Below are 15,120 nucleotides of genomic sequence, written 5' to 3' on the forward strand. Positions count from 1 at the left end.
ATGCATCTTACTTCTTTAGCCCACACCAAATAAAACTTCAAATGAATGGACAAAGTGTATACGGCAAGACATTGGCACAACTATTATTTACTATAACGCTGCCATAGCCGCCTCCCAACGACGGTAACAACTTCAGCGACTAGCCGGATACTGATGTGGTACAGTACAGTTTATACCAGGCTTACAATAAAACTAGAAAGGTTATGATATTTGCGAAGCAAAGCATAATGTTTACCTTCGCATATGTTCTGCACTATTTAAAATTCTTACTCAAACACATTCACATATATGGTGACAGGAGTCTTAATCCCTCCTACTATGAAATTGCAACATTATGTCACCCAACAACAGTTACCATGGTGAGAGACGTCAACAAATTAGGACATTAGCCAGGTCAGAGGCTAGTGTTTGGAACGAAAGAAGAAGACGAAACGGAGAAAAAACGAATATGTTTTCCTTCGGTAAACATAATCAAAACACACGAGGTAAGAGCGCAACAGATACCTGGCTTTAAAACCAACTCGACTGCAGTCTAGGTCTGGTCAAGGGTGCATTTTGAAGACAAAGCTATATACACATGCTTATGTTATCAATGTAATACATAAGCGGTCTGTCCACTTGAAATAGCTGCAGAATATACGAGCAATTCACAAAGCCCTACTTTTCCCAGGTAACAAACTGTTGTATTTCAGTGTTACTGGTGTCACCTCGTCTTTAAGTGCTGAAGCAAATTCAGAGTCAATCTTCCAAGACAATACATAGCAGCATCCTATCTCCCTATGGCCACGGTAGGATTCAGCTAGCTGTCATCTTATTCCCTGCCCAACCCTTCTAGGCCATTGAAGACTTTTCCTCTAAGGCGTTTGACTTTAAGACGAACTCGATGTCTGTCACATCTGTATCCTGTGGCGGCAGAATCTTCAAGGGGTCCGCTGGAATCTCCTTCCCAGGCGGAAGCTCGCCGGAAATCTCGTACCCAGGCGGTATTTCGCCGGAAATCTCGTACCCAGGCGGTAGTGCGCCGGAGATCTCGTACCCAGGCGGGGGGTCGTCCTTGTCCGTGGTGCTGATCTTGATATCCGGCGGCAGCTCGACTTTAGCAGCGACGGTAGCCACGTTCACGGTCCCTTCGCTGTACGGAGGTGGCGGTCCTCGCCTCCTGCGGACCAACCAAGCTGGGAAGAGGGCCCCATTCTTGAGCTTCATATGGTAGATTACGAACGCAATCCCGCACTGGAAAAAAGAAAATAGAAATTAAGTAAGTTAACTAAGTTTATCATGTTTACCTTCGCAGAAGGAAAACATATTGTTTTTGCTCTGTTTCTTCTTCCTCTACTTCTTTTCCAAACAAATAAGGTCAATGAACTGAACCAGACGTCTGTTACCATGGTAACTAGTGTTGGGTTACGTCATGTTGCAATTTTATAGCAGGAGGGATTTAGACTCCTGTCACCATATATATGAATATGTTTGAGTGAGGATTAACAGGGCAGACCACATGCGAAGGTAAACATTGTAGTTTATAGTTAACTTAAATATAGTACAGCTTTGAAGAAGCATTTACAAGTCTATTACATTAACTACTAGATGCCTAGATGCACTTGGAAGTTAACACAAAAACCATGTGAAGTATCAATGGACTTACCGCGAAGACGAACGCAAAGGTACCGACGATCAACATGGTCTTCTCGACAACTGACATAGGCGGGTTTCCACATGACTGTAAAGAGTGCATAAAATATAGCGCTGTCAGGTATGGATGCAGTTCAGTATATTATAAAATAACAAATTACTTAATTGTTGATTGAACAACAAAGAGCTAGTATAGGACAAGCTGAGACCAATATGGCCGAACATTTTTATGACGGTTACCAAACTAACAATTAAATATATATATATATCTACCTGCTTTCCATCGTCTCCACACACATCAGACACCTTTGCTGCATCTCCCAGCAATTCCGGGTCCTCTGTCGTAATTTCCGGTGATGGTGAAGTTTTGACAGATTCTGTGCCCTGCACCGCTGCCGGCTTTTCGGTAGATGGCGCTTTTCCCTCCGTTGTTGGAACCGAGGTGGTCGGTTTGGCGGTTGTTGTGGTCGGTTCTGCAGGTGGTGTTGTCGTCTTGGCCGATGTTTCTGCGGAAGTTGTATGTTTAACAGTCGTGGTTGATCGTGTTGTTGTCTGCACAGTAGTTGTGATTTCTGTAGTTCGATAAAGTGCAAAGTTAAACATATAAATCTACAAGTGTTGTCACTCCTATATGGAATCGGTAGTTTGAAATGGGTTTTCATCAAACAACAATGAAAGCATTTTAGGCGAATTGTGAACGGGCACGGTTTGAAAGGAACGTGTGGCACGTGGACCAGATGTGAGGAATGAGAGTTTCCCGAACCGTGGTTCAGGCGATTTGGTGTGAACAAGGCCATATTTACCTGTACAGGTGTGTCCATCTCCCACGTACCCAGATGCGCACTGACAGCTGTAACTGCCGTCCGTGTTTGTGCAGGTGGCGTGGACGTCACAGGTGCGCCTCTCGTCACATTCATCAACATCTGCGGAATATAGATGCACAAAAATACATCATTTCTCATCTGAAGCTGTTCTATCCTAATCCCACCCTCCCTATGGTAGGGTGAGACACTGGATATGCATGTTGTACTGTTAATCGTGTGTTTACGTTTTAGTCTCAAAGAAAAAAATGTTTTTTTCTTCTTATGAATAAATGGAACCAGATCGGAAAAAGATTGCTTTCTGCGGATGAATATTGAATACAGACGGTCGAAATGAGTCTGGATGCCAGCGAAAAACATTCAGACAATCAACAACAGTGTTACTTGAAGTAGAGTTTTCTTAGTCTCTACCAGGCTTCGGGAGGCGGCTGGAAAGAGTAGAAATTGGCCAAATAGAGAGATAACATGCCAAGGGAGTTGGTCCGATAGAGAGTACATTCTGATACGGCAAACTATACACCTCTAGCGGACCAACTCCCCCGGCATGTTATCCCTCTCTATTTGGCCAATTTCTACTCTTTCCAGCCGCCTCCCGAAGCCTGGTAGAGGCTACAGTTTTCCGACCTGCGCATCTGGGGCTCTCATAGCCTCGCTCACAGCCGCTGCAGTAGTCCGGTCTGCTGCAGTGGCCTCCATGGGGACACGACGTGGAACCGAAGCACACCGCTGGAAAATAATTTTTAATGATTAAAAACGTAAAACATATACAAACTTATGTATTTAATTGCTCCTCTCTTCTACCGTCAATAACCAAAGCTATGATTTCTCTTAAAGACATCCAATTCAGTTTTTAGGGGCTTGGAAAACAGATTTTTCAAAGTCAATATTCTAGTCGACCATTTAACTACACAGTAAGTTGAAACAACACTGCCCCGCTGTATATCGACCGTCATGGAGCAAAAATGCCCCAAATTCTGACGAAAAACTGTATAATACTGGAAAAATCTGGATTGATTTTTAGGGTACCACCCAGAAAATAAAGGACTCATCTTGGGGCTTGTTTCTGCAGTTTTAAATTCCCAAAGTATGAAATGCTGATTAAAATGTGAAACAGTGGTGTCAATATCACAAAGATTGCCTTATTCACAATATTTACAGTTTTGCTACCCTGAAATTGCATTGTATGCTGAAGAGTTTAGGTGATCTAACATAATCAGACTGTGTACCGTTGCAGACCCGCCAGTGAGCTCCGCTTCCCGTGGTCCCATGCCTCGCCCCCTGGCACCTGTACCCGGTACTGCAGGGCCACAGACGGCAGGCCAGCGTCATCAGATACTCTTGCTGAAGCAAAATTTATAAAAACTCCTAATAGATGACCTCTATATCTTTCCCCTGGAAGACTTCTTAACAACTACATAATCCTTAAATCTTCGTTCATGTACTGCTATTGCAGAATGCTTTGGTCTTCAAGTAATCTACTACTGATACAACATCAGTGTTGTATTGTGTTGTGTTGTGCTGTGCTATGTTGTGCCGTGCTGTGCTATGTTGTGTTGTGCTATGCTGTGCTGTGCTATGTTGTGTTGTGCTCTGCTCTGCTGTGCTATGTTGTGTTGTGCTCTGCTCTGCTCTGCTCTGCTGTGTTGTGTTGTGTTGTGTTGTGTTGTGTTGTGCTGTGCTGTGTTGTGTTGTGCTCTGTTGTACTGTGCTCTGCTGTGCTATGTTGTGTTGTGTGTTGTGCTGTACTGTGCTCTGTTGTACTATGCTCTGCTGTGCTATGTTGTGTTGTGTGTTGTGCTGTACTGTGCTGTGCTCTGCTGTGCTATGTTGTGTTGTGCTGTGCTGTACTGTGCTCTGTTGTACTGTGCTCTGCTGTGCTATGTTGTGTTGTGTGTTGTGTTGTGTTGTGATGTGATGCAGAACTTTGTGCTCATCAGTACTTACCGCCTCTGAGGTTGACCTGTCCCATTCCCGGACCTCCTCGAAGCTGCAGCCCTCATGCGCGCACTCCTCCTCCAGGTTAGCGAACAAGCTCCAGAAACTCCGCTTCACACGGCGGTTACCCACAAAGCTGTGCGCCTCATTCTCCGTTAGGAACGGGTCCTTCCTCTCACTGGACCTGCACACGGAAAATGTCACAGAGAGGGTTTTTTCAATTCCAACATTTCATGACTAGACGTGGTGACGACACACTCAAGTTTTTTCAACTTATTCTATGCCGCCACCAACGCAGAGGACAAATACAGGATATATAGGACAATACTCGTTTTCACTTGAGTTAAGTGAGAAAAGTCGTGTAAAGTGCCTTTTCCAAGGGCACAAGATCGGTGGCATGTCAAGACTCGAACCCGGGACCTCTTGGTCCTCTTGGTTCCGAGAAGAGCACTCGATCCGCCCTTTACGACACACGACCCCACAAAGACCTCACAGAGAGTCAAGTTAGCCTGGATACCAGACTGTTTCCAGGGCCTACACTAGCCAGCTCTTCTGTTCCAGGACTAAATATTTATAACTCGCTGAAGGTTAGACATCCATGCCAGGTAATAAGATACGAAAAAAACAGTTCCTCAATCAACTGAATATAATTTTTGAACGTTCAGACGTTTCAGATAGCAACCGTTTCCAGTTCTTGAGCAATTTTGGCAATATCTATATCCCCCTAAGAAGTTTTACCAAAGAGTCACACAGAGGCCCTAGGGTAACCCTAAGAGTTAGGGTACCTCGTACGTGAGATACTTATTTATTTATTTATTGTTTGATTCAGACATAGCCCATAGACAACATAGACAACACAAAATGCATAAATTTAAAAATATACAATGTCTAGGATAAAAGAAACTGAGCGAGGGCCTATTTAAGGTCTGCTTACCAACTGGCAGTACCGACGCCAGAACTGACTTCTGGGGAAAGCATCGGAGCGTAAAGCAGACTGATGATGCCGTTACCCGACGCCAGGAGGCGAGCCGCAAAAGAGTGCGTCAGCTTTCGCCTCCTGGCGTCGAAGGTGTCGACACCCAACTGGGCAAAGAACAGGCTGTTACTAGTGGAGCGAGGCTGAGACATAATGATTCACATGATCATGAGATACATGTAACCTTATAATTCTAAATCTTTAAGGCTGCTTTTAAATATGCTTCGTCGGTTTATATAGTTGATAAATCCATCCATTGATTGTTTTATTGAAATTCTACAGGGTGTTAGACAGACAAAATAATCAGAATGCTCCAGACAGAACAATGATTATAATTAAAATTCATGTATCATGACGGCCATACTCTTCATAACATAGGTACCCTCTCCAAGTGGTACAAGCTATAAATTATTCAAAGTGTTATTGTAAAGGTCGGTTTTGCAACACGCAAGCTGTGTGTTATGTTTCTAGTTTTCTGATCTCGGATGAACACTAAAACCTTTAGTAAGTAATACGAAATGTATAAATTTGTGTTCGAAAGCTTCACTGTGATTTGTCTTAACATGTCTTTAATAATTTTACGTACACTGAAATATTATGTGTTATAACATACGTATATTTAGTAAGGCACTGGAATATATGACTCATTTGACAGCTATAACAAAGGCCTTGCGGTAGATGGTATATCTAAATTGTTGTTTATATCTATATTTAAATGTTTAAGATAGTCTACGCTACAAAATTGTTTTCCTTTCGTTAACTTTTATCGTAATACTGGTAAATGTTCGGGACTTCTTCCAATATTCCAACGAGCCCTTTTGCAATAGGTCTAAAGCCTTCGAACTATCGACTTGTGTGTCTCTGTAAACATTGCTTTGAAACCCTATGAGGGTATACCTAAGTACTAATCATAGTCATAGTTACGGTGGGAAACAACCTTTTGAGGGCCCCTAATTTCATTTGCCCGATGGGTAAAGTACAAAGAAAGTTACGCTTGACCGAGCCACCATGTATGGACGCGTAACTTCGAACCATACCTTGCCTGTATTTTAATATTGCTTGATGTACATGTTTTCATATCATTCAATTTATTCTAGTCATCATAAGAAAGTGGTACAAATGTCACATTTCTATGATATTTGTGAAAAATTGATTAAATATACATGTAATTAGCAGCAACCTTGAACATGTAGTATCATACAGGGGTGGGCGATCGGACAGAACCGAGGAAAATATTTAGAACCTTTTCCCGTCATTTGTAGTAGTTGGCATCAGAAATACATGTACCAGTAGAGCCCAATCTTAAAAGATGTATACGGAGTTTATTCTAATACTACTATTAGTAGTAAGAATGGTACAGTAACTACTATTAATGGTATATAGTATATACCATTAATAGTAGTTACGTTGGCTAGGACAAGCAGGAATAAGTAAGGGGGTACATCTCCAACATGACTATTTAAAACACTACAAACAAAAATAACATGCAGACAGCATAAAGAAGAAATATCGCATTTCAGACTTACCCTGACACAACCACAGCCAGCAGCATGGTGAGTATGGCGACTGCTGTCCTCCACATGGTAGCAGCCATGTTAACGTTCACTCTCGGGCGAAAATCCCGATATTCTGGACGTAAAACATAGTTTACATTTTTCAAACGTTTTTACAAACGTGCAGTCATCCTATTACCCATACACTGCATGTTTAACAACACTTGGAAGCGTAAACATGCAATAGTAGGAGTACAGACCATTGCTTACGACCACAAACGTAAACAACCAGCCTCACAGACGCTATACGTTTATAGACACCTGCGCCTTGGGGCTATCTTTCGTTTGACCTCTCTTCTTGAACTGTATTTTCCCATGAGGAAACGGCGGGGAGGTATGTCTGCGTTGTTGGCATTTCCGCCAAGAAAAGCGTTGGCCTACTTAGAATACCCTAGTCTTGGTATGTCTTTTTTACAATGGAAAAGCAAACCAAATCTATTCAGGTCAGTGGTTAAGAAGATTTGCGCCATTTCTTTTACACATAACGATTTGAATGGCCGTGTTTTGCCCCCACACATTTTGTAGAATGCTGTTTGTAATCGTCAAAATTATCAATCGTTGTGGAACCTGTCACCAAGAAAAGTCGCTAGTCTTTTGGAGTCTTTGCAAGGCGCCTTGGTCTATGTCACACAAAGCATCGACTATCTCTATATTTTCCCTGCTCAAAGATTGCATGGGATACAATTTCTGTCCATGATGTTTCAGGAATAAACTGAAATAACAAAGAAATGTTGTACAAAACCGAATGTTTTTATAAACGACGCCTTTTTTTTCATACTGAAAACAAATATGAGACAACATATTACAAGCCGTACCTGGCTTAAAGATACTGCGTCACACGTTTTGAAAATGGCACCCGAGGGTTAACCTGACTAAATTAAAACGTGCGTACGGTGTACCTTGATAATTTGCACCCGCATACGCACTACAACAGCCAAAATATGCCAAAAGAGCATAACGAACTAAATCTGAAATGTCCTGCAATATTTTCTGACTTACCTGGACTTAGGGAAGTACAGCAACTAACTCGCAACACACAAACAAATTCGACACTGAGCCTATTGTGATCAGATATTAATTATCATAAAATGAGGAAGTGAAAGTGATCCTCTCATTGGCCAACCATTGTCTCGCCACAAAAGCTATTGTTCACCTATAGCGACTAGACGTGGGGGACTTCCCTGACGTTCGACTAAAGGAATCTTGCTAGTGCTGTATCGTGTGAAACATACGGAAAGTCCCATGTGTGTAAAATTAGTGCATAGCGTGACACGTACAGACTTGTCCATATAATGCCTTTTAGACCACGCGGAAAATGTGTGTATATGGTGACACCTTACGTTGGAAATCTTTTATATTAGCCTCCACAGGATGCCAAAAACTGGGGGGGGGGGGGGTCTTCAGGAGCTTTTATGTGCTATTTTCTGATTGCATAATAGACATCATCATCGGCCTGGTTGAATTACTCCCGTTTTTAGAACTGGGCTAATCAGAAAACAGCCGAAGACCACCAAGCCCCCAGTTCTATAAGCCTGCTACAGAGGCTACTTTTATATCGTGAAGACATTAAGTTACTGTAGCGTGTAAGTAGCAAACGTAGAGTCTCTATTGAGATTTAACCTTGCAACACTGGACCGGCAGGTCTGCAAACGCCCGAGAAACCCAACACGTTTTACCAAGGACATTTGTACATGTAACAGTCTTAACACATCTTTCTCAAGACGCAGCAAGGAGCTTTAAAGTTTAATCAAACCTCCTTGGACACAGTCACCAATTTTTCTTGGAAAAGAAGCATGTCTACTTAATGCTACAGCTAGTTTTCTTCATGTCAGTTCTTGTTTATGCTCTATGTACACTTAGTCTGTAAAAATATCTAGCCCTATACTTCAAGAGAATACAGTAGTTTATAAAGCAGAAAGGCAGACGCCCTACCTTCAAATTCAGCCACCAAGTATCCACATCTCAAATGGTGTGACTGAGACCTGTTAGTAGCACATATAAGGCTTTTTCAGGCAAAACTATATGACTATGTAGATTGTTTTTACGTCCAACACAGCTAACTGTCGTCATGCCATCCGCCATTGCAGCACTGTGGACTCAGATCTTTGTTTTTGTTTACGTCAGAGGGTTTTTGTCTTCTTGTACATTCCGTATCGTATGTTCGTATAGAATATCACAGGAACGTACCAAGAACGGCTGTGGGGAGGGGTGTTTGCCTTTCGTAGTTGATACTTTTATACAGATATCTTTAAATTGTTGTGTTTTAACTATTTTGTGCAAACTATTCAATCTTTAGGTCGACTTAAATGTGTAATTCTTTTCCTATATTATCTGTTTCCCTACACCAATTATTTCTGATTTGACATTTTCCCAAGGACCCAAGAAGTATAGGCACTCAAGATATTGGCTGGGTAAAAGACATTACTTTGTTTGATGCCTGCAACGGGCCTAGACAATCTTCAGAGACATCTGATGGATTTGCACATCAAAGTTGTACTTTGTATTGGTAGGGACAGATTCCTTTTCCGTACATAACATTTGATACGCAACACAAACTTTGAAGCAAATGTCATTTATGTCAAGAACCATGTTGTGATCATACTAAGGATTTATTACTATATAAGCAAATTATCATTGTTATAATGATATCAAGAATTGCTGATACGTGTAATTTTTCATTGCCTTAGTACAATATTATGATGTGAAATATCAGTGTCCTTGGTTGGATATAGATATCAATAAAGATATAATTTTTTGTACGCAGAAGGGCCGCTAACTGTTAAACCAATCACATTTCAGTATTTAAATAGTCTGTTCAAAAATGATTTTCATAGCTGAGCAGTCATCCATGATTCAGACAAATAATTAGTCTGTCTGAAATCGTCACGTTTCTCATTATTGTTTCCTTTCCAAGGACAGAGAGGTTGTTCCCTCTACTGCTGCTCCTCCCCCTGTGGCTGTTCCAGCTGCTTCTGTACCCCCACTGGAATCTGCACCTCATTCAGGTTGTCCACATCTTCAGGTTCATCAGAGATCAAAACCTGAAATAGGATCAATAATAAAATAAATTAGAATAATAAACAGTTTCAAACTGCCTTTCCTAAGAATGCAATGTCTTGCCATGCAGGAATAGTGCTGTGTACCTAAACCCACATTCAGGTCCAGGTTCAAGTCCAGGTCCAGATTCAAGTCCAGAGATTAAGGTTCAGGGCAGATACAAAATACGAAAGGGACTTTTCAGTTAACATTTTCCAATGAAATATGGGGCATCTTTTTGTACCGAGCACTGTACTACAAGGGTTTAGAAGCAAGATATGTTGTTTACATGGCACATCTGGGCAAAACTGTGGTCACATAATTTAAGGAGATGGACACTTGACAATGCCCAATGGCACTGTTTTCTTGATTTTGCAGTGCCAACTTTTGAAGATTTCAGGTAGTCTAGAAAAAAAAGGAGAATGTGACATTATTTTTTTGTAAGTCCATAACTGGTTCCAGACGTTCAGGGTTTTTTGGACTTGAACCTAAAGTAAAACATTTTTACAAGTCCGGAACTAGTTCCAGCGAACTGGTACACAGCACTAGCCAGGAATAACAGGAATCAAACCCTTGATCCCTCAATCCCTTGTCTGCCAGCCTAACAATTCTGGCCTCTATCAATCAAATGGTGTTTTATTCATAAAAAACGTGGACTTTGCAGCCAAAGGCTGAATTACGTCCAGTTGTACATGCAAATTCATTACACATTTATTTACATTTATTTACACAGGCATCAGCACAAATATCCACATCATTATTGACGTCTTTGACATACTGTCTAAGACAAACAGTGACTGTTCAATAGATGGATCATATATGGGACGCTACTCTGTTTGTACCACTCAGTTCTACATTTGGTAAGAGTCAGTTTGTTACTGGAACGAGTGGTGCGCTCAGTGGTGGTGCCCCTCCTGGGCGGCAGCAAGTGTTGGAACATCAGAAGGAGGGAAGAAAAGAAGCAGAAAGTAGATGACTGTCTCACGTGTATAACATTCTGTGCTGCCTCCTTGAGTGCAGGTTGTGTCTCCCAATTGTCCAGTTCCCGGAGGATATAGTACACATGTTTGTCACGCAGCGTCTTTCTGCCATGTTTAGTAGCACACAGCTGTAGAGCAAGAAGAGATTAAGTATGTAAGACTTAAATCACATGATAGTCTCAACATGACACAACCATGTCAGGCAGTGAGTTCCACTCAGATATTGTCCAGGGAAGAAACAATTACTAACTAGAAAGGTAACATTTGCAATGCAAATGCATAGTGTTTACCTTCGAACATGGTCTGCTCTGTTAATTCTAACTCAAACACATTTCATATATATGGTCAGACAGGAGTCTAAATCCATCCTACCATATAAGATTGCAACATTATGAAACCAACACCAGTTACCATGGTGACAGTCGTCAACAAATCAGGTCATTGGCCAGGTCAGAAGTTAGTGTTTGGACTTGGAGTAGAAAAGGAAGAGGAAACTGAGCAAAAACAATACATTTTCCTTCAGTAAACATAAACATGTGTCAGTGCATCTGTCAATGAGTTGGAATTGCACCTCTATTGGCTGATTTTACTATACTGTCTGTTTGGTTTGGTTGTGGACAAGTAGGTTGAATTTATAGTATCTGAACTAAAAGTATGATAGGTAGATGTAGTGAGGTGTTTGTTCCTCCTCCTTTCAGAGAGAAGAGGCCACAGCTAGTCATTGAACATAATTCTGAATCCAAATAATGTCAAAGTCACCTGTAGTAAAGTCTCCAGTAACATCTGCCTGATGTTTGGCTCTTCCTCCCTCTGCTTGTCCTCCCCGAGGTACTGCAGTTCATCAGGAAGCTTCTCCATCTCATCCTCTGCAAATTCCTCGGGACCTGCTAGGGGGAGCATCAGGAAGGGCAGGATGTCCACGTCATCACTCAGCAGCCACTCATGATGCACTGAGAAATGAAGGGAAAACAGAAGTTTAAGTTCCAGTGTCCGAAGTACTCACCAGCAGTAGATGCATTTTCAATATTGCAGATTGAAGAAAAATTAAGCATCCTGCAATTTTGCAGGCTGAAAAGAGCCTTGTGTTTACTACTGACTCTATAATATACTACCAGTAGTAATTTTTCATGTGTTTTAAAGTTACATGTAAATCTTGCATATTGCAGAACAAAATTTGGAATTCTGCCAAGGTCCATCCATGAATGCTTTACCTGCTACATTGCTCCTAGCTGAGAATGAACAGAGCATTTACAGAGGGAATCCAGGCTAAATGATTCAGTGCATGATTCAGTGCATTGCCAGAACATACTGTGCCTCTGCAAAACCCAGATTTTTGAAGGTTTTTGTTGGATGTTCAATCAACATATGTTGAAGATAGCATATTTTCTGACACAAAATTTGAAAACTATAGATGGAATGCCAAAAAACAGTTACTCAAGCAACTGGATATGATTTTGAAAACGTCAGACGTTTCAGCTAGTATCCACTAGCTTTCGTCAGTGACTGAGAGACCAGAGGGGAAAGCAGGTTTATAAGTACAACCTGTTGATTGATATGCAAATAAAGTGAAGACAAATTTTTTGGAAGTCGAAAAAGGAACAAAAGTCAGACAAGTCAAGACAAAATGATGCAAATTAGTCTGAAAGCTCCTGTTATCCATTAAGGAATGTCATCCTTAAATATGCAAATATAACAAAGACTTCGGCTCTGCACAACACAATATGAGTTTTGTGCAGGCACAATATGTTCTGCTTAAGTGCTACGCCATACCTGTCTCAAACACACCATACCTGTCTCAAAAACACACCATACCTGTCTCAAAAACACACCATACCTGTCTCAAAAACACACCATACCTGTCTCAAAAACACACCATACCTGTCTCAAAAACACACCATACCTGTCTCAAACACACCATACCTGTCTCAAAAACACACCATACCTGTCTCAAAAACACACCATACCTGTCTCAAAAACACACCATACCTGTCTCAAACACACCATACCTGTCGCAAACACACCATACCTGTCGCAAACACACCATACCTGTCGCAAACACACCATACCTGTCTCGAAGCAGCAGTTCTTCAGAGCTCCCACAATACCCCCTCTCCTGATGACTGAACCCTGGTACTGTGTGAAGGGCAGGAGTCTCTGGATCACACATCGGTCATGGTCCAGGACAAACTGTCGGGCCTCACTCAGCTGAGAAATAAATCAAACACATAACGTTAATAAGGCAAATTTATGTAAAAGAGATTACAGCATAAGGTTGGTAATAGTAACTGGTTAAGTGCATAATACCTGGAAACAGTAATACCACCCTACATTAACACAATATTGTCAACTGTTTGGCAACAAAAAAACAACAATATCAATACAAAACATTTGTACTGCTGTGAATTCATCTAGCTTCACATATTATTTAAAATATTGTGGCATAAAAATTTTCATGTTAAAGCAACCATAGTAACAGTTACTAACACAAAAGACAGAGAATATGTTGACAGGGAGAGGTCACCACAAAAACCTAAAAAAAATTTAAAAAACACAGTTGAAAGTTAAAAATTTATATTACTAAACATTTACTTTCAGCATGGAGTGTCAAATAGAACTTTGAAGCTCCTTGCTTTTAATATATTTAAGTTTTAGCGTGCTTACCTGTGTAAGGTTAGACAACATGGGTCCGATGTAGTGCAGTTGTTTCTCCTTCTTGTTGTAGCCTTCCTGACAGAAAACCTCCACGACTTTAGCCAATCCCACGTCTCCCTTCACCAGACTGTCCAACACTCTTTCTGCTCCTGATTCCTCTCTTGTAACGTTAGACAGAATCATACATGCGCTGTCTGAAAACTCGCTTTCTGGGTCAACCACTGTTTGAACAAACTTTGGAACAGGATCGTAATCTTCCAACAATACTTTACAAAACCTTCCGTCACCGGTAAGATTGATAAGACACAGGTAAGAGTCTTTTGCAATGCTTTCTTGAGTGTCTTCTGTTAAGGATAGGATCTTTTCGATGAAGACTTTGTTCTTGAGGAAGAATTCGGCACTGTTTTTGGATGCGGTGACGCCCAAGAGGTACTGTACTGCTGTGGCTCGGACATCGGGGCGTGAAGACGGTGAAAGGAATGGCAACAGCTCTTCCAATTGCTGCTGGTCTCCCATGGTTTCCTATAGATCTGTGGAAGTAAAACAGCACTATTAGATTTGACATGAAAATTACTGTATTCATGTATATCAGCCTACTATAGTACCTAAATTATTGGAGAAACCATTAACGTAGATTCTTTGCTTTTTCAGAATTTCTTTTTGTTGATTTTTCTCCTTTAACTGTTTCTATCCTCTGCATAAAATCAAAACTGCGATCACGAAAACCTGCCTGGATTCGATAAATTCTTTAATTACATGTATGTTCTATTAACGTTATTTACAGCATTAGATCACTAATACCATTAACGTTATATGTAACAAGCCTTCAATGCACAAATTAAGGCTGACGATATGAAAGTCATGAATAGAGTGTTGTCGGCCTGTCCTGTTTTTAATCCTTATTTTGCTGTCTTAGTTCTGAAATAATCCAGTTCTGATGCAAACTAAGAAAGGTGCACATGGAGTATTTTGCCCCCCTCCCCCTTCCACCAAATAAACGTTACGTCTTGAAGCCGGAACGAAGTGAAACTAAGTAAAAGATACTAAGAAAAGAAGTCCTGATCTTCTTGAGCTACATACAGCACTAAATTCCTCTGACATACCTTGATTTATCTTAATTTACTTAAAATATTCTCGATTGCAGCAGAATCGACGACTTGGCAGCGTGCGCTCACTTCCGGGTGACCTTTGTACGGTAAAAGTGCACCTGATTACCCAAATATTTCGTGGTGTTCCGATTATAGGATAGAAATGAACCTGATTACCCAAATAGGTCGCGATGTTCCGATTATAGGATAGAAATGAACCTGATTACCCGAATAGTGCGTTGAATTCGGTGGCACGATAGAGTACACATAGCTGTAACTGGTTAAACTTTATATGAATATCTGAATAAATTTGTATAGTCGGAAAAAACGTTGCAAACACACTATGGTTCTCGTGGGGGTTGGATAGAACGTAAGAATTATAAGTACGTTAACTGGTTTTGATGTGACATGTTTAAGTCGCCTAGCCTGAGTGTCAACCTTTTTAGC

The 15,120-nt window shown here is 41.1% G+C and overlaps 2 protein-coding genes across 2 annotated transcripts; both read right to left on the reverse strand.

The window, feature by feature from the left end:
* Window positions 1-553: 553 nt before the first annotated feature.
* Window positions 554-6,958, reverse strand: LOC109467270. Its single transcript, XM_019765213.1, has 9 exons — window positions 6,891-6,958; window positions 5,323-5,493; window positions 4,398-4,572; window positions 3,680-3,794; window positions 3,078-3,179; window positions 2,436-2,555; window positions 1,906-2,138; window positions 1,646-1,720; window positions 554-1,233 (listed from the first exon to the last, which is right to left on the reverse strand). Exons 1-9 carry the CDS (start codon window positions 6,956-6,958, stop codon window positions 832-834), a joined length of 1,461 nt encoding a protein of 486 aa, XP_019620772.1. The 3' UTR covers window positions 554-831.
* Window positions 6,959-9,448: 2,490 nt separating this feature from the next.
* On the reverse strand, window positions 9,449-14,867 carry LOC109467405 (protein HGH1 homolog). Its single transcript, XM_019765347.1, has 6 exons — window positions 14,689-14,867; window positions 13,595-14,115; window positions 13,000-13,138; window positions 11,693-11,883; window positions 10,939-11,061; window positions 9,449-9,958 (listed from the first exon to the last, which is right to left on the reverse strand). Exons 2-6 carry the CDS (start codon window positions 14,099-14,101, stop codon window positions 9,851-9,853), a joined length of 1,068 nt encoding a protein of 355 aa, XP_019620906.1. The 5' UTR covers window positions 14,102-14,115; window positions 14,689-14,867; the 3' UTR covers window positions 9,449-9,850.
* Between the last annotated feature and the right edge of the window lie 253 nt (window positions 14,868-15,120).

Source organism: Branchiostoma belcheri, unplaced genomic scaffold (genome assembly GCF_001625305.1).
Source record: "Branchiostoma belcheri isolate BF01 breed outbred unplaced genomic scaffold, Haploidv18h27 scaffold18, whole genome shotgun sequence".
In the NCBI taxonomy this organism is placed as follows: domain Eukaryota; kingdom Metazoa; phylum Chordata; class Leptocardii; order Amphioxiformes; family Branchiostomatidae; genus Branchiostoma; species Branchiostoma belcheri.